Source organism: Alosa pseudoharengus, unplaced genomic scaffold (assembly GCF_046254945.1).
Source record: "Alosa pseudoharengus isolate Yale_2024_CS ecotype anadromous, Long Island Sound unplaced genomic scaffold, YU_APseudo_1.1 YU_APseudo_1.1_scf_1, whole genome shotgun sequence".
NCBI lineage: Eukaryota > Metazoa > Chordata > Actinopteri > Clupeiformes > Clupeidae > Alosa > Alosa pseudoharengus.
In genome coordinates, this window is record NW_027468564.1 from 23,686,058 (window position 1) to 23,711,431 (window position 25,374).

Consider the following 25,374-nt stretch of genomic DNA (forward strand, 5'->3'; position numbering starts at 1 on the left):
ATGATATAAACAAACAGCCACCAACATGCACTACATCGATGTGCACACACATCTGAGTCCTAAGAAACAGGTTTATGAAAGCATAGGGGCCCAAATGACTCCATTCAATGACATGAAGGCAGCAAACAGCCACCAACATCCACCAGAGCTATTGGTACACACATATGAGGGCCTAAGAAACAGGTTTATGAAAGCACAGGGGCCCAAAAGTTATGTGCACAAAAACACGACATGAAATCCAGTCCATTTCTGAGTCAGAATGGCATCTTCATACCATAACAAATAAAGTTATAGCAAACAGTATACCTGTATGTACCTCAATGGTCAGCATAGTTGGGTATTATAAGGGATAATGTATAGAACGCCAGTCATTATTGGGAAAATAAGTCCCGACAGGGGTCTTGTTCCGCCCTGAAGGGACTTATTTTCACAATAATGACGGCGTTCTATACATTCTCCCGCGTATTACACGGCTACTTGCCAAAATGAAATAATAAACTCCCCACTATATGACTTTAGCCTACATAGCCTAGCCTATTTGGACACACGCTGAACTTGAATCAAACATTCTTTAGAACACAGCTGATCAACCGTCTGCTTTCACTTTTTAATGAAGTTCCAGTCCTTGCGTAGTGATATGAAACACCTGAAATAGAATCACAAACTCCGTTGCCATTGACAGCGGTCATTATTTTTTCAGAGGTCCTTTCCTCGAAAATAATGACCACTAGAACTTTGTGAAATCCCATTCAAGTCAATGGAGCGTTCTACTTGCCTTGTGAAGAGCCGTGTAACAATGTAACCTGTATATGATTAGCTTATTAATGTTACCTGTGTTTATAATTTAACCTGTATATATAATGTAACCTGTATGTACATACATGATCTTTGGGTATTAATGTAACCTGTATAATGTAACCTATAGGTACCTATGGTCAGCATGGTTAGGTATTAATGTAACCTGTATATATAATGTAACCTATAGGTACCTCTATGGTCATCTTAGTTGTCTAGACCTACATACCCTCAAGTCATTAAACTCTGGGACTTTGTGCTCAACAATTTGCTTACTTTAATTTTTATTAATATAAATCAGATACAAATCATCTGATAGATATGGTGCAATGGTGCCAGAAGACAATGACTCCACTCTCAGCTCTACGGGGAGTTTAGCTCAGTCATGACTACTGATTACCAGTAGGGGGCAGAAGGTGAAAAGTATGGAAATGAAAAGAGTGAAGAAATCAAAGTAAAGACGCTCAGGAATGGAAATTAGAAATATGGGATTGGGAGGTTTTCAAAATCATTATGATCACATTATTCATTTAGTCGTGTAAGGAACATGTAACACACATGTACATACCACATGTAAGGGAAAGATGACAAAATGGGACGGTAATGGTACTGAATCACAACCAGACATGATGGGTGCCATGACTTTTACTGACACATAAGATTCACTGTAATCATAGTGACCAACATATCTGTACAAATAAGTAATTGATCCATTAGATAATTTATCAAAAAAAGTCAATAACTTAACTGACAAACAAGTGTGCCTTTAACACACAATGACAAACATTAGTATTTGTTTTCCATCTTTATTCAGATCGGATAGTGAAGGGCCTGACAGGAAGCAGGTGGGAGGAAGTGATGGGGTGGGATCAGGAAATGACCTGGGTCAGATTCAAACCCGGGACGTGTAGACACTTGGACCCGCATGTGGTATACAGATCTGATCTGTTTCAGATATCATGAGAATATCACAGTCAGCACTGAGGAAGGAGATGTCAGTAATCCAACAGGTAGTTTACCCAGCAGCACTGAGTAAGCAGAGGTCAGTAATCTAACAGGTACACTCTTAAAACAAATGTGTTGTCCCTATCTGGACACAGAGATGTTTTAAAAAATAACGCAAGTTGTGTTGTTTTTAATGCAAGTTGTGTTATTTTTAACACATGTTGTGTAACAAAAAACAAAAGGAATCAACTCAATCTGTGTTGTCCCTATCTGGACACAGAGATGTATTAAAACAACGCAAGTTGTGTTGTTTTCAACACATTCATTTTAAGAGTGTAGTTTACCCAGCAGCACTGAGTAAGGAGAGCTCAGTAATCCAACAGGTAGTTCACCAGCAGCACTGAGAGCAGAACTGAGAGTCCAGTGGAGCAGCTGCTGACCATCTGACCGCTGTTACACTGAGCCCTCACCTCCTCCAGCCTCCTCTCCCTCTCTCTCAACAACCTCTCTAGCGCCTGTCTTTTCTCCTCCTCCTCCTGACGTATTTCCTTCTCTAACTCCATCTTCTTCTGTTCTTCCTCTGCTCTGATCTCTCGTTCTCTCTCTATTCTCTTCTTCTCCTCCTCTGCCCTGATCTCTTGTTCTCTCTCCATTCTCTTCTTCTCCTCCTCTGCCCTGATCTCTTGTTCTCTCTCTATTCTCTTCTTCTCCTCCTCTTCCCTGATCTCTCGTTCTCTCTCTTTTCTCTTCAGCTCCTCCTCTTGTTGTCTCTGTTTGTTTCGCTCCATGGATGTTTTCTGGGAGACTGCCAGGACGTCAGACTCTGTGGAAAAGGAAAAGGAAGGAGAGAATATTGCTGATGGAGTGGAAGAAGCAATGCTGGCAATGCATCACCATATTTCCCATTTCAATACAAACATGTGCACACACACACACACACACACACACACACACACACACACACACACACACACACACACACACACACACACACACACACACAAAAAGAGAATAAGAATAAAACAATGTCTCTATCTCTATCTAGCTCTCTCTATGGTATGTGTTGATTTGCTTCTATCCTAGAGGTCCCATTAAACTGATTTTATTTAGTTATTAACAAAATAAAATATTCTAAATTCCATGACTGTCTATTGTCTGGGCATACAGCTGGTGAACCGGTCATCGTCACATGCATCCTACATACAAACCTATAGCCTAACACAGTGCATTGCATCCATCATACCTTAACGTCATAACTTAACAATACTCAACAACAACAATAACAACAACAATGGTTCCTTTGTGAGCAATTCACTGGTGTTGTCAGTATTGTGTTGAATAACAGAAATCTCAACAGAGGTGTCAGGCATACCAGACCCACCTCCCTTTTTATTCATGATGGACTATAAGACATGTCAATGCCAGAGACAACACATCACAATAATATAACACCCCAAAACATTTCCCCCACACCAGCCACAACCAAATTCCAGTTCAGCTGGGTGCTTCAGCGATACTTTGCCAAAGATAATAAATGATTACTAGTAAAGGATTGGCACTGTGCTCATTAGTGGGGATAAGCCTGCAGTATATGTCTGTGTGGTCAAAATTAATCCAAGACAACTGGTGTGAGACTGCAGCTTTATTCACGACGCCGGGAGCATGTTACCCACATGAAATGTCAAAGTAACAAGCCCACACATTTGTGGGTGAAGCCAACTCTTATACCTTACCCCACACCCATGGAAAATCACAAGTTGTCACCCTCCAGTGATCACTTAACCATCTGGTATTTTAACAGAGATGAAGAAATGTTTACGACCCCCCATCCTGAGGGTTACCCACAGTTCGGTGACACAGGGGTTAATTTAACTAAACATTCCAACATAGGAGTTTCAGAAAACACAAGGGTCAGGGTAAGGAGAAGACAATTAGATTTCACTACATGTATATAAGGTATACTAAACATTCAATGAGAAAAATAAAAATTATCCCACGTATGTTAGTGTGGATAAGCCTGCAGTATAACTGTGTCTGTTAGTGTGGATAAGCCTGCAGTATACAGTAACTGTGCTTGTTAGTGTGGATAAGCCTGCAGTATAACTGTGTCTGTTAGTGTGGAAAAGCCTGCAGTATAACTATGTCTGTTAGTGTGGATAAGACACAGAGATTCAGTAAAATCCAAATGGCCACTGTGGACAGAAAGAGGGACTGACCTCTGAGACAGTCATAAATAAATAAATAGGGACTGACCTCTGAGCCAGATCCCTCCTACGATGAGGACGCTGACCAGCAGCAGTGCAGTGAGGACGATGAAAACAACGGCCGTCACTTTCCACGTGCACCATTGGGTGGGACCTTGGAGAGAAACACGTACAGGGAATGATTATGACCTTAATTCACTTATAGCTGGCAGGTGGAAACTATCAACAACAACAACAAAAACAACAAAAAGGGCAGTGATGAAAAAACTAAGCATTAATACTTTGTAGAGGAAATGAAAAAAATCTAAAAACAAAAAATATATATTTACCTGGGCCTGACTTGTCATCATTATCCAGAGCATATTGTGTTCCGTTATTTTCAGCTTTCTGGATGTTTGAGTAACAGTCGTCACTGTATCGGCCTTCAGCCTTGAGCGCCTGGTTGTTTGGGCTACTGAGGAACAGAAGGGGTGAAAGAGGGAGAAGACAATGTCCATGAAACATGAGACTGACAACATCATGAAACACGGCGTCACTGCATGATGAAACACGTCTAATTTTCTCTCATTCACACACACGCTTTTAAGCTGCATCTTCCACACGTAGTCACACAGTGTGGGCGAATGTCAGGAAACTAAGGAGGACACATTTGCTTAATTTTTGTTTGGTGCCATAACTTAAGTCACATTGTCTGCTGTGCAATTTTGTGGCATATGAACGGAACATTTCATTGCTCACCAACTCTAGAACTTCAACATATATGCAATCAAGGTGTTGTGTAAACATAGGACATTAAAAAAATATCTATTATAACATGGTTAACCTATTTTACTTTAAAACTCAACCATACAATTCAATTACCTCAAAAAGAATACTTCCATTGACTACGGAAAGGATAACAGCGGTGTCCCGATATACAGAGAGAACCTCACAACACAAATCTGCCAACAGTAAAATAATGATAGAAAACACTTACACAGTTTGCTTGGCATCGTTCAGTGAGTCTTTTTCATAGAGCGTGTCACAGTTCTTCTGGTACTCCATTTTAGGATTTGGCACCTACAGCCAACAGGAAAATAACACGTCCTGAACAATGTACGGACAAGACAACAGCAGAAACAAGTAACAAGACTAAGAACCAAATAGTTGAGGCCTGACTACTGGGAGGGCACAATACATACACAGAGAAAGATACAGGCAGCAGAGGAAGATAAAATGGGAGACAGAGAGAGAGAGAGAGAGAGACAGAGAGACAGACACTTTGTAACTTTCCTCAACAATATACCAGACAACAGTTAATGCTTTAAGAAACTCTTACTTTGTTCTTGTTATAGGCTACAGACTAAAATTTAATCCTTACCCAGAGTGGTCAGTGTTTCAGGACACCACACTTCTCAGAGTGGTCAGAAGCTCTGATTGGACTGCTGCCTTTTAGTGTTCTACTGTTGCCCTGGTAAGGATCACTTTCATTTCCTCAGAAGTGGAGTGAATGTCAGGGCATGTCAGCATAATATTCACTTTCCCTTCCTCGGTTTAAAAAATAAAATGCTAATATATTTTTAAGTGTCTTAGTTGGATCTTTTTCCTAAATTTTTCTGACATATTATAGATTATTTACAGACGAACGAGAACATGTGGGTCACTTAATCAGTTTGCCTTGGTGTCTTCTGGTTGAATAGTTGATTGTAAAACTAGATGTTGTACCTGTAAATAAAACTAACTTTTGTCAATCTGAACTGTGTGTGTGTTTATCTAGTGGTGTACTGTATAATGAACCATTTGTTTGCAGTTGGCCTCTGTCAGGGGGAGGCTTGAGAATGGGTGTGGATTTTTCAAATTTCTAACTCATTTCCAAAGAAAATACACATCTGTGTAGACCCACATCACAGTCTCCCAGCTTTACTGTTGACATCTGTTTTGTTACCATTAGGTAATTATGTTCAATAATTGTGATCCCAATATTGACTAAATGACGTTATGCCATAATCCAGCAGCTCTAGAGTGTGTGTGTGTGTGTGTGTATGCGTGCGTGTTTTGCCATAATCCAGCAGCTCTACTACACATACACTTTTGACCTACATTATGTCTGACCAACATTGAGCTTCTCAATGACTCAATTCAATAATTTAAACAAACAGCCACCAACATGCACTACATCGATGTGCCCTACAACATGCACTACACCACAGCTATTGGCACACATGTATGAAGGCCTAAGAAACAGGTTTATGAAAGCACAGGGGGCCAAAAGTTTATTAAATGTGCATAAATACACGACTGAAATCCAGTCCATTTATGAGTCACAATGGCATATCCATACCATAATGAAAACAGTTATAGCAAACAGTATACCATACAATAGCGTGCAGGCCAAATCAAAAAGATATAAGCTCTGAATTCTGACCTAAATCTCCTTTAGCTGCAAAAGGAAGCTGTAACATTAGTCCTCAGCTGGGAAATAGCCCTCAGCTGGGAAATAGGAAACCCTCAGCTGGGAAATATCCCTCAGCTGGGAAATAGCCGGGAAATAGCCCACAGCTGGGAAATAGCCCTCAGCTGGGAAATAGCCCACAGCTGGGAAATAGCCGGGAAATAGCCCACAGCTGGGAAATAGTCCTCAGCTGGGAAATAGCCCGGAAATAGCCCTCAGCTGGGAAATAGCCCACAGCTGGGAAATAGTCCTTAGCTGGGAAATAGCCGGGAAATAGCCCTCAGCTGGGAAATAGTCCTCAGCTGGGATATAGCCCTCATCTGGGAAATAGCACTCGTCTTGTCACAACTTAAGTTCAGCTGAAGATCTCAAAATACTTTGTTTTTCTTCTCAATCTATTCTTATCTCGCCTTATTTCTCGCAAGGGTCCAACAGAAACAGGTGAGATCTCAACTTTACTAGACGGAAAGCTATTTCTCAGGAGATGAAATGAAGAGACACAAGGTGATGGTCAACATCTTACACTGGTGTGAAACTGAGCTCAACTGTGTCTAGACGAAATAGACGAGACAAAGAGTTCTCCTTTCCTCTGGGTACTCCTGCATGGACTAGACCATGCTGTTATAACACAGCCTGGAGGACAGGACGATTCAAATCAGATCTCTTCTTTGTCAGAAGTACAGTATTTGCTCCTATAGACACACGAGGAAAATAAAGAGTTGAAATTCAGAAATACAAAAATCGAATCGCCATTTTTTTTTTTTTGTTAGGCAGCGTAGGTCGCGCTGGGCAACTCGAGGGCCGCGGGCACCTCGCTGCACCAGTCCAGGTCTCCCTCGATGTCGTTCTTCATGGTGTCCAGGTGGGCCAGCACCGCGCTGTGGCTGCGCTCCACGATGGTCATGACGACGTCCCTGTAGGGCGCCACGGCCGCGTCCAGGCAGGCCTCCTCCGCGGCGCGCCGCTGCTGCTGGACGTGCGCATGCAGCGCGCGCTTCTTCTCCTGGAGGTTGCCCTGCAGGTGACACATCAGCTCGGCCATGCTGCGCTTCTGGTCCTCCGCCGACAGGTGCACCCGCTGGCAGCACGCGCGCAGGTCGGACGCCTCCGACTCCGACATGAGCTCCACTGGCATCGGCTGAACGGCCTCTGGGGTGGGAGGAGGGAAATGATCCATTAGAGGAGGGTGGAGAGAGAGGAGGAGAAAACACACTAGTGGTGGCAATCATATCATACTCATAATGAAGGCATTTTTCATTAAGCGTAGCCTGTATGTACCTCTATGATCAGCATAGTTGGGTATTAATGTAGCCTGTATATAATGTCACCTGTATGTACCTCTATGATCAGCATAGTTGGGTATTAATGTAGCCTGTATGTACCTCTATGATCAGCATAGTTGGATATTAATGTAACCTGTATATTTCACCTGTATGTACCTATATGATCAGCATAGTTGGGTATTAATGTAACCTGTATATGTCACCTGTATGTACCTATATGATCAGCATAGTTGGGTATTAATGTAGCCTGTATATAATGTCACCTGTATGTACCTCTATGATCAGCATAGTTGGATATTAATGTAACCTGTATATGTCACCTGTATGTACCTCTATGATCAACATAGTTGGGTATTAATGTAACCTGTAATGTAACCTGCATGTACCTCTATGATCAACATAGTTGGGTATTAATGCAACCTGTATATACCTCTATGATCAGCATAGTTGGGTATTAATGCAACCTGTATATAATGTCACCTGTATGTACCTCTATGGTCAGCATAGTTGGGTAATAATTTAACATACCTCTATTAACATAGTTGGGTATTATTGCTGCCACCAGCGCTGCCAAGACCATCACGAGCAGCCACGACCAGGACACGCCTGCATTTCCTGGAGCCACTGCTGAATCGAGTTGTTGGAAGTGTGAAAACAAAACAAACAAACAAAACAACAGGGAAAAAGTCCTGTCTTCTAATGGTAAAATTTCACCACTTATTTCCAGACAGTTGTGTTGAAGTTATTACACATCTGATGCAGCACATATATTCACCACTTTCTGTCATTACAAATAGCCTACAGTACAGTGAGGCCTGTTCTAGATAGATAGAGATAGATAGTTATATAGATAGATAGAGACAGACAGACAGACAGACAGACAGATAAATAGATAGATAGATAGAAATATAGATAGATAGATAGACACTTTATTGATGCCCAAGGGGAAATTCATCATGTTCTACCCACCAGGTGGGGGGGCTGCAGCTTCCTGCACTCTGGGTGTGCGTGCGGGGTGAGCCAGCACGTGTGCGGACGTGGCCGGGGCCTGGTTGTGCTCGGCCAGGTGGCTCTGGCAGAGGGAGGCGCTGCAAGTCTGGCAGTGTTTCACAGCGCCGTGGACACTGTCCAGGCAGATGTCACACGATCCTTGAACATGCCGTTTTATACTGTGAATTACAGAACACGCAGAACAATAACTATACACGGCTATACGATTTGTTTTATTCTGTACATTGGAATACATAATAAGAAACATATTGTTCTTTAAAGCATAATGTAGACTCTACACTTTCCATAAAATGGTGCATGCGTAACAGATCACTTAGTTTGTGAACACCTTGACTTGAGCAGTTATTGACACTGTGCAAATAACAGTGAATTGATTTGAACAGTGTTATTATGCAATAATAATGAAACAACTTTATTGTGAATACAAAAAAACATTGCAATGTATAATATGCCCAATTCGCATTACCTTGCATGCAGATCAACTTCATTCACAGAGTCATCACGCAGCTCTCCTTCCATGTTGTCCTCACCCCTGTAATAGAAATAATGATAAAATGACCAGCTAAGACAGACCAGGCAGTCAGCATGGACAGACATCCCATGCATTAATTCACCATGTATCCTCCGAAAAGAAATGCTACAGTTGGAAAACATGTATGTTGTGGGGATCATTTGTGCTTTATAGACTTGTAAACCTTAGTAAGGTACAGTAGTAGTAAAAGGCTGAAATCTATGTTCTGTCTATAACAGAACTAGGAACATATTGCCTGACACTGGAAATGTTTATTTGCCTTTTTTTTTACCGACTAAGATACTTAGACTGCTATAGACTCCTAGTCTAAGGTGCATAGGCTGCTTAATACATCAAGCTGATGAGACCTAGTGGGGTGTGTGTGTGTGTGTGTGTGTGTATGTGTGGTAGCGACAGAAATGTGCAGTAATCAGACTATAAAACACTTTGGGGTGCTTTAGATGTCTCCTTGGGTTGTGGGTGCCTTACTGGCTGCACTTTAAAAGAAATGTAGACATTTCAGGGATGATCGGAGTTATGTTTGTCCATGACCCCTGAGGTCAACCTCCCTTAAAGAGAAATAACAGCACACACTCAGGATGTGCACTTACAGTGTCAGTAGGTTGTATCACCAGAACAAGATACACTCCAAACTGTAAATGTGTGGGATAACTTTGTGTTTTAATAGAAGTTTTGCTGATTTTTTTACTGACTGAGGCTGAAGGCTGATGCATGACTGGTGTTAACTAATAATGGAATGCTTAGTACCTCAAGCTAATGCGACCTAGTGTGAGTGTGTGTGTGTGTGTGTGTGTGTGTGTGAGAGATGCTTCTACAACTTGATTGCAGTCCACCTGTGCCTAAATGAATTAATTGGACATTATTAGGAGGCTGACATCTGTCCATGTAAGGTCTCACAGTTGAGGGTGTATGTCAGAGTGAAAACCAAAATAGCAAGCGGCTAAAAGGGGAAGCTCACAGCTGCTGGTTTTTGAAAGGGCCTCTGAAGCGGCTGACTTGTTTTGGAACAGCTGAAATTTTGTTAACCCAAAACTGCTTTTAAGACAGTGACTTGGGATAACTGACCTCCTGAGAGGTCCCTGATAGCTGAACTTTGCGTTAGCCCAAATCCACCTTGATATTAATACAGTATGACACATTTCAGTTCCATGGGATTCTTATAAGATTGAATCAGCAATCCGAATTTCATTGAAATCTGTGGCTATGCTAAAGTCCAAAAGTGTGATAATTTTACACCAATACAAATGTATTATTTGTATGTTTCAAGCATATCTTCACGAGTCATTCCAGCATTTTGTGTGTTCGAAAAGTGAAGTCTATACAGGTTATGCACCTTTTTTGTTTAGGGCGATATGCACTAACAGTGTCAGTAGATCGTGTCACCAGTTGAGGATACACCAACTACTTTTTTTTATTATTTTGTGTTTAGTTTAAGTGCTTATTTACTGCTAGTCAAGTCTGAGAAGATTTGCCTGTTGTTCTGCTCAGTGCACGTCTTACTATCTATGCATGTGTGACTCCAGGAAAATAATTGAGCTGAGATTGTCATCACAGTAAATAAGCATTTTAAGCATCTTCTGTTTATGCATGTCTTGCTACTTATCTACTTATTCGCATCCAATAAGGTCTTCTCTGTAGTGAGTAGGTCTGGCATGATGACCCTATTGTCCCAGGCCTGGAGGGATTTCCCCTGAGGCAGACATGGGAGGCCATATGACATACATTACACATCTGCAGGGTTGTTCCCACTAATAATTGACTTTACGAGACCGACAAGACAACACTGAGGAATGCATATAGTAGTTCTGAATCTAAATAGTACTATTGTTGTGCTTTGAGTTGACAACAGACGCACAAATGAGACTTTACTAATAATGTTCTAATTGGTCTAAAAGGAATTAAGTGAATCTTAAAATTCACAAGTGCATGTATCTCATTGTTTGTACATGAATGGGCCTCTGTTTCCATACACAGGCCTGGTGTGTGTGTGTGTGTGTGTGTGTGTGTGAGTGACCATAAGTGCACGCATGTTGTCTGTGCAAGACTACCGTCTCAGCCTCATAGTCTAATTAATTACCATTATAATTATCCTTTATTGGATTTTGCACTCTAAAACATGGAATTGGGATTCTATGTTCAACGGTTCAACCTATGCATGTGTTACTCCTGGAAAACAATTGAACTGAGATTGTTATCACAGTAAATAAGCATCTTAAACATGATAATATTAAACAGGTTAATATTACACTTAATGCAGATTTGGGTCTGCTTTGTGAATGTTTAAGACACACCCTGCTGCTGCCTTTGCATTGAAATCAGATGGGCATAGCGGGAGTAAAAACATGCAAGGAGCTCTAGTGCAGTGTTTCTCAAAGTGTGGTCCGCGAGCAGACGTGGTAAAATATAATATAGATGAGTTGTTTGCAATATTGAACCAACTTGTATGTAAATCCAAACAGTTCTGCAACACTGTCTATGTAGGATATGCCAGTTTAAATCATATGAATCCTCTGACACAATAAACAAAGTGCAAAGACAATAAGCAAGGTGGTTCAGTGAGTAGGCCTATAATTGTGTAGGCTAATATACTTTTGAAGTAGGTCTTTTTTAGCTAGGAGGTCCGTATGTTTATTTTTTATTGGTTAAGTGGTCCTTCATCTGAAAAAGTTTGAGAAACACTGCTCTAGCGGACACCTACATTCCGGTCAGCAGCAACTCTGTGCCATGCATGACCAACGACACACTTTTCTGTCACCTTAGATGACGTCTGACATTTCACAGATCAAAGGTATGCTGCAGGTGATGCATTGCATAAGGAAAATTGTGCCGTCTTGTTTTTTTTAAGAGTGTGTTCACTCAGGGCCCTGATGCTCAGCCTCCTTTGGGCAATTACATATAAATATCTATATTTATACACACAACATTACAAACATACAAAATTAGGAAAGCGAAACCTCAAAATCTTAAGTATGAAAAAAAATACAGCTTCCGAAAAATCAATTTCTTTCATTTTTAAATAGAAAATGTAACATATAAGACTTATTATTAGGCCTACTACACGAGCCGTCAAATAACACGTAAATCTAAGACAAATGGAGACCAAAGAAAATACTGTCGGGTAGCGTGACGACGGTGATGTGATTTGAAGTTATCGTGTGGTACTGGGCGATAACTAACCGAGGACCGTGTTTTGCAGAAACGGCAACAATGTCATTATTCTTTCTTGCGCGTAAGCTAATGGCGAAATCGCTTGTAACTTTTTTGAATGACAGTGACAGCTTAGAGCTTCCATTAGCCCTACGTGACACACACATATATATTCGAGAGATATAGGCCTATTTCTTTCTTTTGACAGAGTTCTTTTGACTGTCAAAGAGTGGCGAATGAGATGTAGGTCCAGCTTACCTGTGGATGTGTGAGATGAGCAGCAATCCCGAGGAGCGAACAAAACAATGTAGAGGAACAGGAAGTCTTTTCAACTCCCTCCACGCTGTTGCCTAATAATCATCCAATCCGCTGCTGTTGCTATGCAGAAACTCTGACAGGAAAATATTCGGTTTGTACAGACGCAGTAGCATTGACTTTGGTACAGTAGTTCACAGTAGTTCTGTTTTTAATTCATTGTAAAATTATTTTTGCAGCAGTTAGTATTGATTTATTATGCGTAAACTTATATTTGCACATTAACACTATCACTTAGCTGCCGTCTGCTGGATGGATGCTGTTGCTTCCTGTTTTTTTTCTTGCTGCTCATTTCAAACGACGTTTCCTTCCACGCCTGAACAGACAGTTGAAAAGCAGGCCTACTAATATCAAAAGGAGGTTTTGGCATTGCTTGTAAGACAAGACATGCTTATTTTTTATACAATTAATCACTGTGTGATGTGAGGGGTGGTTGGATTGTAACATTATAAATTATAAAAACTGTTATTTTAGTGCTGATATTTAAGAGCAAAATGTTGACATTGTGTCATTTTCCAGAACAGTCAGCAGACACGACTTCCCTTTTTTCTTGCAATGGGGACTTTCAGCCTGTTCTACATAATGCAGTGTGTATGTGTGTGTGTGTGTGTGTGTGTGTGTGCGCGCAAGTGTGTGTGTGTGTGTGTGTGTGTGTGTGTGTGTGTGTGTGCGCGCAAGTGTGTGTGTGTGTGTGTGTGTGTGCATGTATGTGTGTGTTTCTGAAAACAGTAAAAATATTACATTACATAAGCCATTTATAATGTGACTATCAAGTGTGACATACACCCTTCTTGAATGTTTGTAAGGACAGCTTGATTCAACTTTCAACTGTCAAGGCACAGTGGTCAGTGGTAACCTTCTGTTCAACTACCCGCATGTTTACAGAGAACTACCAAAGTCCTTTTAGGCCCTCCACTCGGCAGCCATATTGCAATGCTTTTTGGGCACTCATCGGGCATCCTATTCGGCAGAAATGCGCGTGCGCAAGGCTTCATGACACCAATCTTGCTCCAGCGGCGAGTTCACAACACATGATTAGCACGATGTCTTCACAACACACCACATGATTGGCTCAGTGTATTCACATGTCGACGTTTTGCCGAGGAAGGAGTGGGATATGTTTAGACAAGGCCATATTGGCGTTACAAACTAGCCCCATGCATTTCTATGGAGGACCTTTTAAGTGCTGTGTCTCCACATTAGAAAGTCTCTGGAACTACCTCCAACATTTTGCTAGTGAATGCTTGTATATTTGAACACACTTCATGGGTGCAGCTAAAGGCTGGTTTGCCTAATGTTAACGCATTTGTGCAAAGGAAATAGCTCGATAAGGATTTACTAGTTTGTAGGTCAAGATGCCACAGCTGCACCAACAAGGTCTCTGTCTCCATACAGTATGTAAACATGTGAGCCAAGGCATTGCTCTCCATATCTAGGCTCCAGTCATCTGACCTTCGAGATATCCTACAGTACCTATCACATGACCACCCCCAAATACGGTTGTGTCCATTTTGTTGCAAATGGAAACATCAGCTCCATGATGACAGATTTACGCCTTTTTGTCTACGATTCCTTGTCTCACAGGTACACTGCAACTTCGAAGCAACTCTACTGGAAACCCAACGCAGCATTCATTGGGCAAACCAAAAAAACAAAAAGCTTTACTGGAAAAATGCAAACTATATGTAACCATTATCAATGTTTTAATTTTATCAACCTTTTCATTTATCAATGTCAGATATTTTAATACGCTTTTGACACAAAAAAGACAAGAGCCAATACCATTGTATTATCTTTGTAAAGAGAGACAATGATATAAAACAATGGTTCGCACCGAGACTCTGATATGTGATACATGTAAGCTTCCTTATATATGTTTAGGTCACACAATCAGGGTGTGACAGATAACACATGGCCTAAGGCATGATTTCTTCTTAGGCCCTAAATGGCCTTAGACATATTGACGGCTAACACATCTTGACCTTTCAGGTCAGACAGAATATTCGATTCCATTCCAGTCTTTTTCTGTTCCTCTTTGGTAGATTTTCAGACACAGCCAGTCTGGATTTGATTTAAAAGCGGACCCAGCCTGTCTGGATATTACAAAAAAGCGGAATCATTAACAGAACATAAGGTTGATGCTTGTAGACTAAAACATGATAAACTACAGAACATAAGATTTATGCTTGTGAACTAAAACATAATAATAAGCAAAACATAAGTGATAAGCATGTGAACTAACGGTACGGGTAGCACATGCCTCAGTCCTGAATCCAGTAACCTCCGACCCAATTAAGTCGTGGATTTGACAGAACACCGGACACAATGAACACCAGAACACAATGTTTTTAAGGCAGTGCAATAGCTAAAAACAAAACACCAGTGTAATAACTTGTATAATAAGTGTAATAACTTTTCTTAATTGTCAACATAAGTCAGCAGATATATAGTTTATATTTCTCCAACAATCAAGTAAAGACTTTGCATTCCACCATAGTCTGTATGGGGGCCTAACGTGTGATATCAGACACAGACTGCACATTCTTGTTTTCTTTTTTTTATTTTGGGGGCCTCTTGGTAAGATAAGCTCAAGGTCACAATTAAGCTCCTCTTTCATTGGTATCAGTGTCAGACAGAATGTCCTTGCAGACTGTGGGGAGTGAAGCAGCTTTGGTTGTTGCCCATGAGATAAGGATGATTTGCTCATAACTGAAGCGTTTGTCCTCCATCGGGTCTCAGGAGCTCATTGTGTGAGCACGGTGGGTGAGGGCATTGGGCCCCATCACGTGACTGAAGATGGATGCTGTTGTGTGGAATAACACACTCCTCCGGAGTACAGGGCCCACACATGCTTTGTGTGTCTTGAAAAGCGCTACATAAATCCTGTGTTGTTGTTGTTGTTGATCCAAGATGGACGCTGCTGTGTGCTGTGCGTGTTCTTCTTCCTCTAGAGTTGGGGGACTCCGAGTCATAAAAGGGGTCAGAATGAATTACTGATGTGTTGATGATGCGAAGCCGTGTGATGGAAAAGACTGCTACGTAGTTGTGATGGCACCCACACACACACACAATTAATAAGTAACACATTGCACACATTGAGCAAGGCACCCAACCCCCAACTGTGCCCTGGATGAAGGGCTGCTCACTGCTCCTAGTGAGCTCACTGCTCCGTGTGTGTATGTGTGCTCCTAGTGTGAATGTGCTCCTAGTGAGCTCACTGCTCCGTGTGTGTATGTGTGCTCCTAGTGTGAATGTGCTCCTAGTGAGCTCACTGCTCTGAGTTTGTGTGTGTATGTGTGCTCCTAGTGTGAATGTGCTCCTAGTGAGCTCACTGCTCCGTGTGTGTATGTGTGCTCCTAGTGTGAATGTGCTCCTAGTGTGAATGTGCTCCTAGTGAGCTCACTGCTCCGTGTGTGTATGTGTGCTCCTAGTGTGAATGTGCTCCTAGTGAGCTCACTGCTCCGTGTGTGTATGTGTGCTCCTAGTGTGAATGTGCTCCTAGTGAGCTCACTGCTCTGAGTTTGTGTGTGCATGGATGTGTACACTACCCCCAGATGGGTAAAATTCAGAGAACAAATTTCCAGTAGGAACTTCCTACAGCACTATACAGTATAACTTAACTTACCCCCACCCCCCCAAATTAAAGGGGGACTAAAGCACATAATTAAAAAGTCACAGAGCAAAGCCAAGAGAGAGCTAAGAAATCATTTATTTATTAGACATACAAATAAAGTCCTGTGGACAGCAGTGGTTACCATGACAGCAAATGAGTATGACCAGACAGATGATACTGTTTTTTAGTCAGATGTTGCAGTGAGGTGTTACATGGTAGGGGATTTCCTACAGCAGCCAATCAACAACCAAGGAAACAGTCTCATATGATAACTTCCTCTTACAGCAACAATAGGGGGATTCGACTTGATGCAGCCGCCTGCTGCTGTCTTAAGCTGACTGCATAACATGATTATTTCGGAGATTCTGATATGTTTTCAACACATGAGGTTGTAGGATCAGAAATTTGTCTAGGGATTGTTGAGAAAAAGAAGTCTCAGCCAGTCAGGAGTAGAGTCAGAATTCTCAGAGAGCTTTATTCACGAATATCCGGAGACCTACGTTGTGTTGCTAACAGACGCAGTCTGATGCAACAAACAAGGAAACACTCTTTATACCCCCCCTGACAAGTCAAACAAGACATCTCCATTAATGGTACGCAAACCATTTTACATATCTATAAGGTTGTATCCCATAACGACCGACATCTATGGAATCCAGTCAAGATTGACCCCAAGACAGTAAATAAGGTCTTGGACGCCAGCCCGCCGGAGCAGGGTCTACACAGACTCATCTGCAGACACACACACTCACACACACACACACTCTCTCTCTCTCTCTCTCTCTCACACACACACACACACACACACACACACACACACACACACACACACACACACACACACACACACACACAGCATGATTTCACAAACACCTTGAACATGGCATTCCACAGATGTTGTCTCATAAATCTCTCCTTCACGTTCCTGCTTACTGCAGCAATTCCCTCTTTAACATGTTCACAGACCACACCAAAAGAGTAAATGGTTGAAAATAGGACACTCATATATGGTGAACACCTTTAAGGCCAAAATTTCTTACTACAAGGTATGCACAATTCCAGTTTGAAAACTTCAGAAATAATCATGTTATGCAGTTAGCTTAAGACAGACGCAGGCGGCTACATCAAGTGGAATCCCCCTATTGTTCTATACAAAACTCACTGTATGCAGTGTGTGTACAGTGTATCCACCTAAAGTCATTCACAGATGAAAGACTTCAAAAAAAAAAAAAAAACAAGAAATAACATTAACTATTGATATCAAAAGTGTAAAACATGAAAAGAGAGCAAACAGCCTTCTCAGAGTGTTCAACACACCACTGATTATGTCAAATCAAACACTTTGTGACACTTCGTAACTTAGTAACATTTTGTCCTGCTTCAACTCAGCCTTAGTCATGTGTGTGCTGCCTGCAAAAAAACTTGAAAAGAAGATTCCACAACCACATGTTTTACAAGGAGCTGAGGAGAAAGTTTAACAGAATGAAAATGAACAATGACATTTAACACTATTCCTGTGTTGGAAACATTTTGTAGAAGTTTTTAAAAGAAAGAAAAAAAAATCTACGGATTTGATTATTGATTTTTTAATCCATTGATCTGATTACTGAACAAGCTTGTCTGGGAACAGTTAAGTTAGTCAATTAGTTAGTTATTTAGCTAGCCAACAAGACAGATGTGAGCATCAAGCAGAGAAGAAGAATCCACGCTTCAGCTGAATAACATCACAATCCAGTGCATCTCTGAGCAGCGACAAAAAAAAAAACGGCTCGTTATGAAGACTGAACGGCGTCGGCCTTGGCCAACTCATCACACCACTTCTGTACTCCCGCTGTGTACGTCCGGTTTTCCAGCAACGAGTGCAGGATGTTGTTGGTGCTGTCGACCATCGGCATGATGACGTCCTTGAAGACTCTGTGCTCGCTGCTGAGGAGGCTCTCAAGGTGCTGGCGGTCCTCCTGCAGCTTGCTTATCATCGCGCGCCGCTGGTCCTTGAACGTCGCCTGCATGTGGCACACGCGCTTGGCCAGCAGGAGGCGCTGGTCCTCCACGGCGCGGTACATCTCCTCGCAGTCCTGCATGCGCTTCTCCACCCGCGGCCGCTGCTCGCGCACCAACGCCCTCATACGGGCATCTGGGGGGCACACATCGAACTGAAATTGTGACATTTAGCACTATTCCTGTGTTTGAAACATTTTGACGACGTCTTTAAAAGAAAGAAAAAAAAAAAAAGAAAAAAAAATCGATGGATTTGATTATTGATTTTTAATCCATAGATCTGGTTACTATAACTATTTAAGCTGGTCTGGGAACAGTTAGCCCAACGCACCAACTCACGCACCAACGCCCTCACACGGGCATCTGGGGGCACAAACTGAGTGATTGACTGATAGGCTGATTGACTGAAATTTAGTGGGCATCGGGAGGTATAGATGGAGGGGGTAGTAGAAGTGGTTGGGAGGGGAATATGGGGGGATTTGGGAGTTGATGGAGGGGGCAGGAGAAGCAGTTAGTAGGGGCATATGGAGAGGTATAGGTGGAGCGGGTAGAAGAAGCTGTTGGGAGGGGCTTGGTGGAGAGGGTAGTGGAAGTATAGGGAGGGGAATATGGGGGGAGGGGGTTGGTTGAGAGGGTAGTGGAAGCAGTTGGGAGGGGAATATGGAAGGGGAATATGGAGAGGTGGTGGGAAGTGGTTTAGGGGAGGTGAATCAAGAAAAAAGGGTCATGAATGATTGGTCATACGCAATAATAATAATAATAATAATAATAATAATAATAATAATAATAATAAAAGCTGCAATAGAAAGTTAAATGTACCTTCATCATCTGAAGACATGTAGAATACGGGTACCATCACTGCCACCACAACCACCAGGATCATAAGGGCTCGTGTCCAGGAAACTAGAGTAGGGGAAAATCAACATCACTTTCTTATTAACTGAAATGCTTTTGAATGTAGCATAGCACTCTAAGGTACGTTATGCAGAAGTGGACAGTCAGGTGCGTAAGGGGGTAAACGTCCTACTAATCCCATGTGTTGGTTCTCCCTGTGCACCTGACACAGGTGACTTCACTAATTAGCTTTCTGAAGCCAGGATGCCCACCTCTGAGCTGTGTTCAAATTCGCCAGGCAGATTCGTCTGGCAGATGTTTGTGGCGAATAAAACTGTGTTCAAGTATTCACAAACGCCTGCGGAGAACTTGTTAAAGAAATGTAAACCAAATATATCTGTTGGCTTACGTTGACAATTAAGAAAAGTTATTGCACTGCCTAAAAATCTATAAGTGTTCTGCTTGTTATACTGTTTTAGTTCACATGTATGAACCTTATGTTCTGCTTATTATACTGCTTTAGTTTACTGTTTAATAAAGTTAGCATTGCTTACATTTTATACACACATAAGTTTGAGCAAGCTGTAAATAGAGTGTTCCAGAAAATGCAAAAACAAAAACAGGAAGACACCCCAGGTGTGGTGAAACTGATAACAGATAAAGAGGAACTGATGAGCACTAACAGGAAAATAACAAGTTACAAAACTAATGACTGATGACTCTTGCTATTCTGAGCTACTGTAATAAAAAGAGCTTGTTCTGGTTTGGAGGCAGAGATTGTTTTGGAGAAAGGGGAATCCCTCCTCTGATCAGAGTTTGCTGGTTGAAAAGCTTACATGTTGTCGTGGTTCTTGTTTCTTAGGAAAAGGGGATTTTCCCTTGACATTCACATTGTCTGAATCTTATGTTCACAAACATAAATCTTATGTTCTGTATATTATTGTGTCTTAGTTAGTCTACAAGCATGAACCTTATGTTCTGTTTATAATTCTGCTTTTATAATATCCAGACAAGCGGAGTCGCCAGAGTTGCCCAAATCAACCAGAGAGAAACAGAAAGAAATTAATTTCCACAGTCTCGGAATATGCTGTCTGATCTGAAGGTCAAGATGTATAAAGATGTATTAGGCCACTTAAGTGTGAAGAAGAAATTATGCTTTAGGCCATGTGTTAACGGTCACACCCTGATTGTGTAACCAACATATATAAAAGGAAGCTTATATGCAGAACCTACCAGAGTCTTGGTAAAAAACATTTGTTTTGGATAATTCTCTCTCTTTGCAAATATAATACAATTGTGTTGTTCTTTGGGATCACTGGCTCCTGTCTTTTTTGCATCAAAAGCGTTTGCTTAGCATTTGAACACACCTCAGATGATTTGTCATGAGGCACTATTTTACCTGAGCTTGCTGATGCCTGTACATAACTGAGTATTGTGTGTGTTGCAGAGGCACCATTTTACCTGAGCTTGCTGATGCCTGTACATAGCTGAGTATTGTGTGTGTTGCAGAGGTACCATTTTACCTGAGCTTCTCCAGTGAGGTATAAGTATAAGTATATATACCTTTTTTGATCCCGTGAGGGAAATTTGGTCTCTGCATTTATCCCAATCTGTGAATTAGTGAAACACACACTGCACACAGTGTACACACAGTGAGGTGAAGCACACACTAATCCCGGCGCAGTGAGATGCCTGCAACAACAGCGGCGCTCGGGGAACAGTGAGGGGTTAGGTGCCTTGCTCAAGGGCACTTCAGCCGCGTCTACTGGTCGGGGTTCGAACCTGCAACCCTCCGGTTACAGGTCCGAAGTGCTAACCAGTAGGCCACGGCTGGCCAGTTGAACTGCCTGATGCCTGTATATAAGTGAGTATTGTGTGTGCTGCGGAGACACCATTTTACCTGAGCTTGCTGATGCCTGTACATAGCTGAGTGTTGTGTGTGCTGCGGAGACCGGCGACTCGTTGTGCTCATTCAGGTGTCTCCCGCAGTAGGCGGCTCTGCAGCTCACGCAGTATTTACGAGCATAGTGGACACTATCGAGGCAAATGTCGCACGCCGTCTGATTGAGCTTGTAAGCCTCCAACTGGCTTCTGAACCTGTAAATGAAAATGCAAACATCGTCAAAACAATGTCTTGGAGTTTGTGTTGTTTTCATCAAATTCATTCACCAGGAATTCTAGAAAATGTCAGGAAACTAAATCTGAGGTGGAAGTGTATAATTATCAGAGGTGGAAACGCTGATATACATCGGTACACATCCTGGAACGAATTCCCTCTTCCTTCGCACTACCCTCCCTTTTGCTGTCACTGCAATCATACACACAGAATAAGGGACTGAGTAGAGCTGTCTGATAAACACTAATGTTTAACCAATACATTAACACATGTGTTAACTGTGTGACCAATGCTTTAGCTGAAAAATTGCCTGACTAACTCAAACAACTGGGCAGGCCTGCATAAAGGGGAAATAGACTCTAACTCTCTGGTGAACTGAATGATATTGGGATGTGTTACAGATCCTTTGATATATTCTTGAAACAGACCTTTGACCTCTATACTTGCCATTGGTTTTGGCAATATGTTAAAAAAACATTTTGGCAATATGTTACAACATTCCTTTTCCAGCTTGGTTACTACGTAAGGGATACGCCGGTAATTATTGGGAAAATAAGCCCCGACAGGGTGAACCGGACCCCGACGCACAGTAATGTTTGAAATGGACGTGGGCTACCTTGAAGGTGGTTTGTCATTGCAGTCTGAATCACATTTTGCTGGAGGCCTTGTTGAGTCCTCATGCTGTTCCTCTTCCATGTTGTCCTACAACAACAACAACAACAATAAGAACAACAACAACAGTCAAAACATACCAGGAACCATGGAGATGCATTATGTGTACTATTGTCTTTCATCTTGCCAGTACTACTTATATCAAGCATATAAAAGGACTGCCCTACCAGAGGAAATAAAATCTCCTTTGACAGCTGGTGGTGCGTGGTGACTGACTGGTGTGTGTGTTTGTGTGTGTGTGTGTGTGTGTGTGTGTGTGTGTGTGTGTGTGTGTGTGTGTGTGTGTGTGTGTAGGGGAAAGGAGAGGAGAAGAGGAATTTCCCATCCAAACAATGTCAAACTCAACTCTGGCCCTGCCAATGTGAAGCTGGTTGAACACAAATAGTTTGAGAGATATGTGAAGGTCAGATAGACACACAAGCAGACAGTCAGAAATGCCATTAATTAAGATAGATACCATTATCAGAGTTCTGTGTTCAGTGCATAAAGGTCTCATCAGATCGGACAGTAGCTTTGGGTTTGTGTCTGCCAGTTTAATTTTATTTATTTTTTATGTTTGGGTTCAGTTAGCAGTTTGCTTATTTAACAGATTTTCTTCCCACAACCGTACAGATAACTAGCCCCCCCCCCCAAAAAAAAAAAAACACCAGCTGGTTTCTAATATCAGTTCATTCTTCCTAGTTTAGTACGGTCAAACAGATAACTGGGCGATTTTGGAACCTGGCCTAATCAATCTGCTTGTATTTGAGTTACCATCCATCCAGGACCTATACAGCCAGCGCTACAGAAGAAAGGACAAGCGTATAGTTTCTGACCCCAGTCTTCCCAGCCACTGTCTTTTCACCATCCTGCCTTCTGGCAGACGATACAAGAGCATAAGGACCTGTACCAGCAGATACAGGGATAGTTTCTACCCACAAGTCATCAGGATGCTGAACCGTCCTTGGAAATCCCCACATAATGGTCTGTAGAATTCTGGGGTATTCTCACTGTATCAAGATAATTTTTTAGACACTTGGAGCACAAGGAATTTCAATGCTGATAAATGCTTATTTATGAGTACAAGATAATAAACTTGAACTTGAACTTGAGTAGTGAAGATGGCCCCCAACCATTACCTGACACCTTCAGCAGAATAAGAGGACCCCCCCCCCCCACCCCCATTTCCCCCCTCACATTGTTGTTAAATATTACAGCACTATATTTGGATATGAGGGGCAAATAGTCACACCACTGGTTTCATCATCACCAGAATCTATCAACATTTACATGAGAATTATATTAAAGACAGCCATCTTGATCACAAGAAACTCAATTGTATAACTTTCATACCGGTACGCACATTTTTCTATCCAATATGAGTGTTGTTGTTTTTTTAACTACTTTGATTGCATGCACATACAAATATCCTACACCCTGTGTTTGTCATTTAGCCTACAAATAGTCCCACCGTGTGTGTGTGAACTAACCTGTGCAATTCTGCATGGACGAATAATAAAGCCGCCGTGGTGATTATCTGATGTGTTTTAATACCAACAGGCATGAACGGATGCTAATTTGAATAAATGACAACAACACATTTCTCTAATTCTATACAACACCACCAGGCTACACGCCATAACCACCAGTGGATCGACGCACATAACTGTCGCGTAACTAACCTAAGTTCTAGGCATGAATTCGTATAAGAACGAAAAAGTGACACCATGACATGACAGTCACTAGGTGATTTCCGCTGCATAGTCGTGCGCGCTGTGCAAACAAATTATTTAGTAGCCTTCCCCAAAACTGCATATTTCCGTCTAACTTACCTTTGGATGTGTTTTCGAAGAACAACAGACTAATTCACTTGATTCCGACAAAGCAAAGCCATGCAAGTCTAGAGGAACGAACACCGGAAGGGTTTTGCTCTTCTATAACCCCTTGCCCTCTTTGGGCAAATATTCATCCAATCAGCACCTGTTGCTAGGCAGAATTTGTGGTATGAGCCCGAGACCAGGTTTTATGGTTACTCGGTTTATCAGTAGCCTATCATTGCCTCCCTGAGGCTGCCAAGGCCTAGTGACCACAAGGATGTTGTCAGGAATCGTCCCATGAAACAGACACGTGCTACAGTGCCACAATGTGAAACATTCATCTGCAGATAATAGTTGCTGACAGAAGAATAGCATGGGATGTAATTTAAGATTGACAGAAAGAGTAAAGAACTGCATGGTATTATTTTGAACACATGCAATTGTGTCTAGCAACCGGCAAATAGATAGATAGATACAGTAGATAGATAGATACTTTATTGATCCCCAAGGGGAAATCATATTTACTTAGAGGAAACTACCTAAACTAGCATGCTGCTGTTGAATACACAAACTGTCCATGAGGTGTCATGTGTATCCATGTTTATTTTTCATAGAGACACTAAAACTGTGTGCATGACTGAGGATGGGGCTTCCACTGAGCTTCAGATTATGCTGCTGTTTGAACCTTGTTCTGGATGCATGGCCCAGGTCAGTGTTTCTCTCTCTAGCCAATATAGCCTTTCTCCTCCCTGTTGTCTGTGTAGTCTGGTCTTTATGAATGCCTTGCTAACACTTTTTTTAGGAATTAAAAAGCATATTTCAGCTTTAAGCTGCTGTTATAAAAGTAGCATTCCTCTTGGAGGAAAAAAGGAAAAGGCTCGTTGATCAGGTGATATACTGGCCAGAGCATGCCACCTAGTGGTGGACTAGAATAACTCCTCAGTTTCTGAACAATCCCAGACAATACAATATTTATCTTTCACATGTACGTCATTGCATATGTTTATTATGTTATAACTATTGTGTTTGAATAATACAATATTCACTGTAAATCGCTTTGGACAAAAATCTCTGCCAAATACCATAAATATAAGCAGAAACATATATTATTGAAATGTGTCATTCATGTAATGCTCTCTTAACAGACATCTTTGTTGTGATAGATACTGTGCGTAGATGTTCAATAATCTCTTTCCTGTAATAGTGAAAGTGATAGCCTACCTTGTGTTCTTCAGCAGAAATGACCCAGCATGTTAACAGCAAAGGGAAGACTAGACTGAAACAGTGTATTTCTCTCTCTCACTAACACACAGACACACACACACACACACACACACACACACACTTGTGTACACTAACACATGCATAAGTGCACACATGCATAAGTTCTTACTAAATAACTCGAAAACCGTTGCGCCCAAAATGACACATTTTTAGTTGTGTGCTGGTCTGATGGAGTCACATCAACCTATAGCCCATGGAGAAAAAAAAGATCTAGTGAAAAATGTAAATGCAAAAATGTGGTGATGACCTCACCAAATCATCATCACGACAACCACATTACCACTCTCTCTCTCTCACACACACACACACACACACACACGGACGACCACGCATGCTCACACACGACTACCACACCATACAAATGTGTATGGAATTGCAACAGTAGACATGGAGATGAA

General features: G+C 41.7%; 3 protein-coding genes across 6 annotated transcripts; all 3 read right to left on the reverse strand.

Moving 5' to 3' along the window:
* Positions 1–1,425: 1,425 nt before the first annotated feature.
* LOC143123694 (uncharacterized) lies at positions 1,426–6,033 on the reverse strand. Of its 4 annotated transcripts, none has more exons than XM_076285015.1 (5): positions 5,305–6,033; positions 4,921–5,003; positions 4,274–4,395; positions 3,994–4,098; positions 1,426–2,563 (listed from the first exon to the last, which is right to left on the reverse strand). In XM_076285015.1, the coding sequence occupies exons 2-5, from the start codon at positions 4,986–4,988 to the stop codon at positions 2,109–2,111; spliced, it is 750 nt and encodes a 249-aa protein (XP_076141130.1). In that variant the 5' UTR covers positions 4,989–5,003; positions 5,305–6,033; the 3' UTR covers positions 1,426–2,108. The 4 variants fall into 4 exon arrangements, with proteins under 4 accessions (XP_076141130.1, XP_076141128.1, XP_076141131.1 ...); XM_076285013.1 differs by having other exon boundaries at positions 4,274–4,398; XM_076285016.1 differs by having other exon boundaries at positions 5,263–6,033.
* A 136-nt stretch (positions 6,034–6,169) lies between these two features.
* Positions 6,170–12,724, reverse strand: LOC143123736 (uncharacterized). The gene is made up of 5 exons (XM_076285026.1): positions 12,607–12,724; positions 9,136–9,201; positions 8,628–8,827; positions 8,187–8,285; positions 6,170–7,524 (listed from the first exon to the last, which is right to left on the reverse strand). The coding sequence occupies exons 2-5, from the start codon at positions 9,186–9,188 to the stop codon at positions 7,142–7,144; spliced, it is 735 nt and encodes a 244-aa protein (XP_076141141.1). The 5' UTR covers positions 9,189–9,201; positions 12,607–12,724; the 3' UTR covers positions 6,170–7,141.
* Positions 12,725–16,726: 4,002 nt separating this feature from the next.
* On the reverse strand, positions 16,727–23,804 carry LOC143123751 (uncharacterized). The gene is made up of 5 exons (XM_076285048.1): positions 23,708–23,804; positions 21,841–21,926; positions 21,009–21,205; positions 19,094–19,177; positions 16,727–18,410 (listed from the first exon to the last, which is right to left on the reverse strand). The coding sequence occupies exons 2-5, from the start codon at positions 21,918–21,920 to the stop codon at positions 18,049–18,051; spliced, it is 723 nt and encodes a 240-aa protein (XP_076141163.1). The 5' UTR covers positions 21,921–21,926; positions 23,708–23,804; the 3' UTR covers positions 16,727–18,048.
* Between the last annotated feature and the right edge of the window lie 1,570 nt (positions 23,805–25,374).

Excerpts from the sequence above, each read along its gene's own strand:
- LOC143123751 (XM_076285048.1), bottom strand. The coding sequence starts at position 21,920 with ATGGAAGAGGAACAGCATGAGGACTCAACAAGGCCTCCAGCAAAATGT. Across the intron at positions 21,206-21,840 it reads AATGACAAACCACCTTCAAG|GTTCAGAAGCCAGTTGGAGG; the intron begins GTAGCCCACGTC and ends TTTCATTTACAG. Across the intron at positions 18,411-19,093 it reads CATGTCTTCAGATGATGAAG|ATGCCCGTATGAGGGCGTTG; the intron begins GTACATTTAACT and ends TGTGCCCCCCAG.
- LOC143123736 (XM_076285026.1), bottom strand. The coding sequence starts at position 9,188 with ATGGAAGGAGAGCTGCGTGATGACTCTGTGAATGAAGTTGATCTGCAT. Across the intron at positions 8,828-9,135 it reads GAAGTTGATCTGCATGCAAG|TATAAAACGGCATGTTCAAG; the intron begins GTAATGCGAATT and ends TGTAATTCACAG. Across the intron at positions 8,286-8,627 it reads AGCTGCAGCCCCCCCACCTG|CAGTGGCTCCAGGAAATGCA; the intron begins GTGGGTAGAACA and ends AACTCGATTCAG.
- LOC143123694 (XM_076285013.1), bottom strand. The coding sequence starts at position 4,988 with ATGGAGTACCAGAAGAACTGTGACACGCTCTATGAAAAAGACTCACTG. Across the intron at positions 4,099-4,273 it reads TGATGACAAGTCAGGCCCAG|GTCCCACCCAATGGTGCACG; the intron begins GTAAATATATAT and ends TTTCTCTCCAAG. Across the intron at positions 2,564-3,993 it reads AGGAGGGATCTGGCTCAGAG|AGTCTGACGTCCTGGCAGTC; the intron begins GTCAGTCCCTAT and ends CCTTTTCCACAG.